The sequence below is a fragment of the Paramormyrops kingsleyae genome, chromosome 7 (genome assembly GCF_048594095.1).
Source record: "Paramormyrops kingsleyae isolate MSU_618 chromosome 7, PKINGS_0.4, whole genome shotgun sequence".
In the NCBI taxonomy this organism is placed as follows: domain Eukaryota; kingdom Metazoa; phylum Chordata; class Actinopteri; order Osteoglossiformes; family Mormyridae; genus Paramormyrops; species Paramormyrops kingsleyae.
The window spans coordinates 14,416,374-14,426,527 of NC_132803.1; the positions used below are offsets into that span (position 1 = coordinate 14,416,374).

General features: G+C 45.6%; 1 protein-coding gene across 3 annotated transcripts in view; it reads right to left on the reverse strand.

The window, feature by feature from the left end:
* Window positions 1-4,651, reverse strand: part of LOC111849773 (polypeptide N-acetylgalactosaminyltransferase 9-like) — a 40,797-nt gene extending 36,146 nt beyond the window's left edge. The window contains exons 1-2 of one of the 3 annotated variants that reach the window (XM_023822941.2): window positions 4,591-4,651; window positions 3,517-3,671 (exon numbers count right to left, since the gene is read on the reverse strand). In XM_023822941.2, the coding sequence (XP_023678709.1) occupies window positions 3,517-3,671; window positions 4,591-4,646 (211 nt within the window). In that variant the 5' untranslated portion in view covers window positions 4,647-4,651. Of the gene's footprint in view, window positions 1-3,516; window positions 4,512-4,590 lie in introns of those variants that run through there. The other 2 variants (XM_023822943.2, XM_023822940.2) reach the window with 2 other exon arrangements.
* Between the last annotated feature and the right edge of the window lie 5,503 nt (window positions 4,652-10,154).

A 10,154-nucleotide genomic window follows, 5' to 3' on the forward strand; every position in this document is an offset into this window, starting at 1 on the left:
ATCACAGATAAGGTCCAAGCATAGACGGATGTGTTTCACAAAACAGTGTCTAGCACAGACATGTTCTATCTCAGAGACAACCTAGAAATTCACAATGCGACAGAGCACAGTTCCAGAGAAACTCAATTCCAGCTGAAAAATTTTGCATGAATTAGTTAAAGCCATTCTGCTGCTTGTTAGTTCATCTTCCTGTTCTGAATGCATTGACCTACAAGTGTCACTAGGCGTGGTATTTCCCCCAGAGCTGTGTTCAGCAGTCATGTACTTTACTGTGTCCATTGTGCGTGATTATATAAAACAGAAAGTTCCCCAGCCCCCTGAAATATACATGAAAGCAGCTTGTGTCCAGTGACCCCAAAGTGACCACTGGCACAGTTCAGATCCACCCAGATCTGCACCGTCCAGCCTCTCGCATCCATCCCCTTGCCCCCCCCCCCCAGATGTCAAAGGGTATTTCATTTATAGGGCTTAATTAATTTAGACACAGCAGCCTGAAGGGCAGAAGCTCTCTGAGGACGATGCAGCAAGCACCCTTTTCACAGGATTGAGAGCAGTTGTTGACTGTGTCCCTAACCCCCCCCCCCCCCCCCGGCAGGGAAATCAGCCCATCCTGTCACTGGACATGTCAATCAGGAGTCTGTCCCACGAAGCACGGAGCGAGGTGTTGTCATGGTGACATCATTCCAAAGACCCAAATTCACCTGAACATTCCATTTTAGATGGTGACATGACACCAATGCACTCAAGGGAAGCCCTTGTGGACACTTACACAATGCCAGGGTCCCATTCTAACCCACAACCAGCACACAGCCTCCACACCGCCCCCTACAGGGGGATATTAAACTGATTTTACAGCCCTGGCACTTAAAGTTGCAAGCCTCCAGAAGGTATGAGAGATGGAAGCATTAACTGAAGCCCTGGTGTTCACAGGACAAAATGTCATCACATCTCTCCTGCATTACAGATTGCATGGCCTACCAGCATTAGCCAATGGGCTATAGCAGTGTTTCCCAATCCGGTCCTCAGGGACACACAGTCGGGTTGTGTTTTTGCTCCCTCCATAATCCCTGCCAAAAAGTCCACATTTTTCTCAGGTGACTAAAAAAACTGTTCTGATTTTATAATATTTCCAGAATCAGTGTTGGGTTTAGCCGCTCTTGGTGTTGCACCTTAAAGCAGTGTTTCTTAACCTGGTCCTTGGGGACCCCCAGATGGCCCGGGTTCTAGCTCCCTCCCAGGTCGCAGCCAGACAGTCCACATATGGCACTTTTCTACAGGCACACAGGAACCAGGCCGTACCCAACCCACACTGCGACGTGACACTAGTTACGGCACGGTTCCAGCTCACTTTGGTTTTCCACTGCAGAAGGTTCGGCTCTGTAAACTCATAATAATAATTATTATTATTATTGATACTTTATTGATCCCCGTGGGGAAATTGTCTTTATGCCTCCCTCAACTTGCTCTTTGAAGAGCAAGCTGTCCGCAAAGGGCAGCCACCCACAGCAGCACCCAGGGTGCTCGTGGTTAAGGGCCTTGCTCACGGACCCGTAAACGTGCTGAGACTAGGTTTGAACCGGCAACCTTGTGATCACAGGCACACAGGTTTAGCCACACGCTGCCCCCAGCAATAGACCAACAATAATGTAAAACCAAAAAGACGCTTATTTACTGTTCACTTGCTGTACATTATGATTTACTATGTGCTAAATCCAGTGTTATGTTAGCATTAAACGCTAGCGGAATTAGCACTCACTTGTGTAAATTTGCATTATGAATCCCTTTCATTTTTTAAGTAGGAGATTGGAAAGTTCCAAGTTCTGGGAATACATCAGTACACTGTGATGAACAATACTACTAATATTGAATATATAATATATAGAATATGCCCTTTTTTCCTTCAGATAATCCATGCATATTGACTCAGATCACTGGTATCTCCATGAATTTCGACCAATCAGATGGTGGTGATGCAACCAGCTGAGTTAGTAAGTAGGGCCATATCAGCACAGTTACGTCTTGGGTGCAGTTTGCATAATTTGCAATATAAAACTGTCTCTTCACGGTATGGTTCGTGTGCGATTTGGTTCTTGGTCCCAGTGGAAAAGCTCCAGTTTTTGCTCCCAACTGGGAGGGAGCAAAAGTATGGACTGTCTGTAGCTCCACGTGAACCGGATTGGGAAACACTGGGCTATCGGATCAGAGCTGTACTGGACAGTGCTTCTGGATTCTATAGAGTCAAAATACAGCAACAAGAATTTGAGTCTCAAACAGCTGAACTCGGGATCAGCTCCCATTCGTTTAGAGAGAAATAAAATCAATTAACTCAAAAATGATTACTGACCACTGCTCCAGACAGTAAGAGAGGTTAGTGACTCCTCACTACCATTCATAAATAAGAGCTTTCCCTCGGAAATGCATTATTAATGGGATCAGGACAGCCCATTGTCAGGGACAGCTGATGTATCAGCCAGTGTTCGTACCTGTTCGCGCTTGTGGATAGGACAGAAAAGTTTGTCCTGGGGTGTATCACTGTCTTTCCTCTCCTGGGACTAGATCACAGTGCTGAATGCCGCTGTCCTGACATGCCAGAGGCGAGGTTAGCAGCCACAGTTGGAGTCGCTCAGTCACCCGGGAAACACAGTGGAGAAGGAGTCTCGACTCCCAGGCTCACAGTCAGCCAGCGACCCCACACCTAGATTTCGGCAAACTGTCAGAAGCAATCCGCTCTCTGTAGAACTGTCTACTTGGGGCGGTGTGTAGCTCAGCAGGGCAAAGGATCTGTGCCTAAGTCTAGTTGGTTATGGGTTCAAGACCCACGACTGGAATCATATTACTGCTCTGCATATTAGAGCTCATGAGAAAGCCCCTTAATCCAAATCGCTCTGTGGACACTGTCGTACCCTGTGACCTCAGATCCTTGGTTGTATGTCACTTCCTACAGAAGTGTAGACTAAATAAATAAATATAAATACTAAACGTACTCTGTCCCGCTGATATAATCTTCCTGAACTTTTCATGAGTTTCATTCAGCTTTTGGATATGAAGGAATCAACCTTATTTTCCATTTACATATGGAAAACAAGCACTGTTTTGAAAAAATAAAATAAAAATGAGCAGTTCTGATTGGCTGGTTTACCTGCTGTACTGATTTTCACATGGATTACCAGAGCTGTGAGGTTTGCGTGTTGCCATAAAAGAATTAAAGTGAAATTCTGACATAAATACGCCTCTTATGCACGCCCACATTACCTGCAAGTAAAATATCAGCCCCACTGCGGTGTGGGACCAAAAAGGAGGCCAACGGAATTAATAATCCCGGACCACTTTGGCAGCTTGACGAAGAACAAAGGAGCTGTGCGTTAGAAAGCAAAAAGAACTGAAATAATAATAATAATAATAATAATAATAATAAAATAATAATAATAATAATAATAATAAAATAATAATAATAATAATTATAAACCAAATAAAGTAAAAAGAACACGATGGTAAATGCGCGTAAATATTAATTACCGTTTAACTGATTGTACACTACATCTTCTAGGTGCTCCAGTCTCTGAAGTATAGCCTGCTTGTCGACCAGGTTGGTGACTTTGCCATTCCTGCCGCGAAGTCTTTGCTCCGCGCTCCTTCCGAACTGAACCAGCTCCTCCGAGCGCTCCTGGATCCTGCAGTACACCGAGAACAATATGATCCCCACGAAGACGAAGATGTTGACGGTCAGCAAAGTTTTTATTCTCCGTGCCACAGCCATGAGACCGGGAAGGTCATTCAAATGCGTGGCGCGGTGCCCATGGAGGGAGCGAGCCGGGGACGGGAGACAGATGCGTTAAAAGCCTGACATCAGCTCTTTGGTTTCGGCGATATGTCCTTTCGGATATCCGCCTCGAGCCGTCCGCGGTGATGGTGTGATGCTGCCTTCCACGCAGACTATGGATAAACTGGCTGGTGAAGAACAACTCGGAGGTTGCAGGGCATGGTGGATTAAAGCATGATCAGCCCAGAGCAATCTGCCACACCATTATCTATACTGCACGGTTTCGCTTTTTGCTCCTGTTTATGAGAAATACCGAAGCTTTCAGTGTGCACCCCTGGAGAACCGGGCACAGATCACCAACAGATCAGGAAGCTGCTTACTCTAAACCTAAGAAGACTAGACGCTTTTCTTCATCTGCGCGTTTCTTCAAATTACTGCCAAACATCAGATCTTCGACAAAACCATTTATAATTGCCAACTCCGCACAATCGCCGCACGGTCAGCTGTGCCAAGCCATCTCTCCGCTCTTTCGCCATGCAATAACAAGAATAACAATAATGACACTAATGAAGCATCATGTACGGAATCATTTCGGCTTATTATTTACTGGTATTGTTGCTTGCATGCAGGGCTTCAGCATGACAAAGAAAGTAGCAGTCCTTGTAGCGCTGGAGTTGAATCGGGTTTCCTATCCGGACGGTGCCGATGCCTACTGATGTCTCCGCACGGCGGATCCTCTCTATAGGCTTCCCGCTCGTCCCTCCCTCCCTCGCTCCCCTCTCCCGTCTGCCTTCCCCTTCTCTCCCGGTTCTGCCCCCTCCCAAACTCACCCTCCCCTCCCGGAGAAAGCATCGCTCGGCAGTGACGCCGGAGGAAGCACGTTCATAAATATGCATGATTATAAATGTGTGCATAAATATGCATTGAGGAAAAGAGGCTATAGACGATTTCAGGTGGAACGCGAGCTCTTGCCTCGGTGTTACAACCGTCTAGTCCCCGCTGATTTAATTAACAGTAAGAGATTAGTAACCCACGTTTTGCCCCCGTAGAAATTGTGAAACTGTTTGTTTGAAGCTGAAACAGGGCACAGTCCTCCATTCTCTCTGGTTGTGGGTGTCTGTTAGATCTCCTTATCAAATATGATTTTAAATATTTGATGCAGCGGAGAGGAATGTCATTCAACAAAGTAATTAAAGACGTCTAATTTGCACTCCATAAAACTGTTCTTCACTGTGAATTGACCAGGCACAAATTAAAATGTACATCAAGGGAGGCCCCTTCTCATAGCACTGTATCTACTCTTTTGATTGAAGCTTTGTAATTATTATTATTATTATTATTATTATTATTATTATTAATGGAAATATTAACGCAATTGCAGGGCACGCCTGCTTAACACGGTTGTGAATGGTGTGAGTGCCATAGGACAAGCGGGAATGGAAGAGGGATCGATTAATGCAATTACATAGCCTACGTATTGGATATCGCTTCGTCCTGCATATTTGCATTCTATTATTAGCCTATGTGCTTTGATTTGAATGCTTAGCAATCTCTGCATGCATGGCATGATTACGCTCAAAATGCGAGAGATATTTTTTATTTCGCGAAAAAGAAACATGATGTTAGGAAATGTTACCTCTCGCATCTGCCGCTGTAGATCGTTCTTTTATAAAGCCCTTTTTACTACACAGACGGAAGTAGCACTTAAGAACTGGAGTGGGCCAGGAGAGCCATCGGTACTTGAAGAGACAGTTATTACGGTCTATCTGCTCCTTCCCGGTTCCTTTCCGCAGAAAAGAAATTGGCGGGAGACAATTTTTTTGGCCCCAGGTATATCTTCTTTCCGTCCCTTACATAAGCTCTGGTATGTCTTTCTATTTATTCCTGTGGTATAAAGGTGTGAACCTCATTTTGTATGAAAATTGAAAATAAACCAGTTCATACTGTGTGGAACTTGATGGTGTCCACTGTGGGGAATAATGACTTCTTAGCTCCCTGAAAACCCTTACGCATGGTGACTGAAGCTATTTTACACCATGCCAGAGAAGAACATTTGCAGAAGCAATTTGGGTCGTGTGCCCTTGTCATCGATCCAGCTGCCACCTAAAGCATGAGCATTTGATGGGACCCTGGGTTCAGTGAACCCAAACTGTAGCTTTTCATTAATCAAAACAGGGCGTGTTGTTACTTGTGGTATTTTCCCACAGGCCCATCCCTGTGAGCGTGTAGATCAGGTGCTGTTATTGTTCTCATGAGACACTCGTGTAATATAGTAAATAAGTAATGTGTCCTTAAATTCCTCTCCCAGCTGCGTATCCAGTACAGGTTTGAGGTTATACTGGAGCCAGTCCCCGGATACACTGGGGAACGTCTTGGATGGGATGCCGGTCCCTCACAGGCCACAAAGCTGGGGGACTCCCTGGACGGGATGCCGGTCCCTCACAGGCCACAAAGCTGGGGGACTCCCTGGACGGGATGCCGGTCCCTCACAGGCCACAAAGCTGGGGGACTCCCTGGACGGGATGCCGGTCCCTCACAGGCCACAAAGCTGGGGGACTCCCTGGACGGGATGCCATTCCCTCACAGGGCACACATGATACAGAGACACGAGTCACCTAGCTGCAGGTTGAAATCAGAGTATCTAAAGGAAAGCCACACACAGAGGACAGGATTTGTACCCTCAACCCTGGGGTTGTGAAGGGGACATTGTTTCATATATCCACATAGGAAACGATAGCAAAAATCCCTGCTCTTTTGCATATACCAAATAATAATAATAATAAGAGGTTGTCACCACCCAGGCAGATGAAGGTGTGACTGCTTTCCAAGTTTACATGACTCAGTATAATCACCAAAAGCATCATTTGACTGGTCATGCCCATAAATCACGGCCCCAGGAGACAATCTGAGACGCTACATTTGATTAAAATCACCCAAATTTTTATAATTATTCTCCCTCCGGTGGAGGCGTTTCCGGTTCCTCTTGGCTGTGATGCATCTCCTGTCTCCTGGTTTCAGGCCACAGCCACGCTGGAGTGATGTAACTGTCCCAGCAGGCTTTTTCCAGGAAGGTGTCATTCTTCTAAAGCCATTAATGATTAAATAAAAACAGGCACAGAGAGGCGAAGAGCCACTTAATGAGATAATTTCAAGGCAGGCGGAGGAAGCGGGAGGAGCGATGGCGTTGTGACGGGAGTGATTCTGCGGCCCTTCCGAGTGTGGAAGCCAGCAGCAGCTGTGCCGCTGTTTGCACTCGTACCGTTTACCGATTCCGCCAGCGCTCCTAGCCTGGGCGCCTCATGTTGCTTTGCATCTGCTAAGCACGCACTTTGATTGCATTCGAAAGTTTTCCTTTCCTTAAGATAGTATTTCTCAAACCAGTCCTTGGGGACCCCCTGACCAGGGAAAGCTCTTATTTATGAATGGCAGCGAGGAGTGACTAACCTCTCTTACTGTCAGGAGCAGTGGTGAGTAATCATTTGTGAGTTGATTTTATTTCTCTCTAAATTAATGGGAACTGATCCTGAGTTCAGCCATTTGTGACTCAAGTTCTTGCTGCTGTATTTTAACTCCAGAAGCCGCGTCCAGTATAATTCTGATCCGATACCCCAGTGTTTCCCAATCTGGTCCACGGGGAGTCACTAACCTCTCTTACCGTCTGGAGCAGTGGTCAGTAATCATTTTTGAGTTAATGGATTTTATTTCTCTCTAAACGAATGGGAGCTGATCCCGAGTTCAGCTGTTTGAGACTCAAATTCTTGTTGCTGTATTTTAACTCTATAGAATCCAGAAGCACTGTCCAGTACAGCTCTGATCCGATAGCCCAGTGTTTCCCAATCCGGTTCACGGGGAGCTACAGACAGTCCACACTGTCATGATCCGCTCGTCTCGTGTGCCACGCCCCCTCATTAACCCCGTGTGGATTCCCCGTGTTCATCAGCTGTTTCCTGTTACCGTCATTAGTTCAGTGTATTTAGTCCACGTTTCCCCAGTCCGGTCATTGATGTAACGTTGCATGTTGTGTCTAGTGTTTACCCCGCAAATAAAGTACTTTGTCCGTATCCACGACTTCCCTTGCCTGCTTCCCTGCGCGAGTCGTGACACACACTTTTGCTCCCACCCAGTTGGGAGCAAAAACCGGAGCTAAGAACTGAATCGCACCCAGATCATACCACGAAGAGACAGTTTTATACTGCAAATTATGCAAACTGCACCCAAGACGTAACTGTGCTGATATGGCCCTACTTACTAACTCAGCTGGTTGCATCACCACCATCTGATTGTTCGAAATGCATGGAGATACCAGTGATCTGAGTCAATATGCATGGATTATCTGAAGGAAAAATGGCATATTTTGTATATTATTCATTATTAGTAGTATCGTACATCACCATGTAATGATGCTTTCCCAGAACATGGAACTTTCCAACCTCCACAAATGAATGCTAGCGTTTGATGCTAACATAACACAGCAATTCTCACAGACATGCTGGCAGAAATTAGCACATAGTAAATTGTAATGTTCACCAAATGAACAGCTAATAAGCGTCTCTTTGGTTTTACATTACTGATGATCTCCAATCCTGACAATGAGTTTACCGAGCCGACCCTTCTGCAGTGGAAGACCGAAGTGAGCTGGAACCGTGCCGTAACTAGTGTCACTTCGCAGTGTGGGTTGGGTACGGCCTGGTTCCTGTGTGCCTGTAGAAAAGCGCCATATGTGAACTGTCTGGCTGTGACCTGGGAGGGAGATAGAACCCGGGCCATCTGGGGGTCCCCAAAGACCAGGTTAAGAAACACTGCTTTAAGGTGCAACACCAAGAGCGGCTAAACCCAACACTGATTCTGGAAATATTTTAAAATCAGACATTTTTTTAGTTACCTGACAAAAGTTACTTGTGCATTCTAATAATGAAGGATTAACGCAGTATTCAAAGGTACAACCGCAGATGTCAATGTTTTGGTGACAGTCCTTAATCACCAGGCCCCCTGCTGTTCATAGGCAGTGATAACAGGAGCATGGCTCTGCTAAACATAAGGGTTTAATGAGCCTAAGCTTTCATTAATAAGATGTCGAGATAATTCAGTCCCGCTTTCTTTGTCCTCGTCTCCTAGGTCCCCTCCCAGCACCACGTCCCCTGCGTGCCTCTCTCTGAATCCCAGTCACATCCCCAATTGATTAACTGACCTAAGGATGTAAAACTGGCAAATTAGATTATACCCAGCTTCCCAGGACATGAAGATCAATGTCACCCATTGCACTCGTCCGTTCTCCTCCGAGAATGAAAGAGCGGCCACGGTGATTACGAATATGAAGCGTATTCCGTCTTTCAAGGCCAAAGCGGGTCAGCCATCTTTTCCTGTCATGCTGAGTAAATCAGAGCCCCAGGCTTTTCTTTTGTGTTGCCGTTGTGGTTATTAATATTATTTTGCTGCGTATGGATTTTGCATTGTTGGAGCGGGGAAGGATTCCAAATAGTTTCTCCTGGTTGGCTTTAAGAAAAAAGAAGCACAATGAGAAGAGCTTAGTTTTGGTTACCTGGGAGTGGACTCAAAAAACTGGGGTCAGGTGACGTCCCTGTGATTCGTTATCATGTCAGGTTCCTTTAGTGTCTCTTGTGCGCTCCATAAACACTAACATGTGCCTACAAATACCACATTTTTTCAATCAAACAAACAAACAAACACATGTACTGTGTTTACAGAGTGCACAGACACACACGGCATGATTCACTACACACCAGCACTGAGTGCTTTTCCTATCCGCAGGTTTTCGTGCTGTTTGCCTGACAGAACCCAAACCCCTCCCCACACACACACACACACATACAAAATGAGGACCATGTCCTTCAAATCATGTTCTTCAGCCCCCGATGACCTCAGTAATATTCTGCACACCCACCCACCCACAGAGAGGATTTTTATCAGGTATTTTCCTGTTATTCATATTCCATTGTCCGACTCATATTTCGGAATGATTCCTTGTCTTCACAGTTCCTATTATTATGCTACAGACTAGTGATCAATACTTCTATCGACTGGTCTCAGAGCTGGGCCTATAGTTGTGTTGGATACTGACTGAAAGGAAGCTATACTTGGTTGTCTGATTTACATAGTGTGATCCCCACCTATAATTGCCCTGGATTTGCCATTTAGTCCGTAAAAAAGGCTCTTAAAATCGTAATTTTGACTAGAGGCAACTAGGGCAAAAGGGGGCATGACAGTTTGACTAAAAACAGTCAATGAGCAAATCAGTGACTCCTGAGCAACAGGCTTGTGAGAGGTTTACTTATGTTCTGATGGCAGAATGAAAGCAACTAGAGGAAATGGGGCCAAGACATCTGATTGGTTGGTCCGGCCTCCGCAAGTTGTGCAAGTAAAACTCCCATGAGCC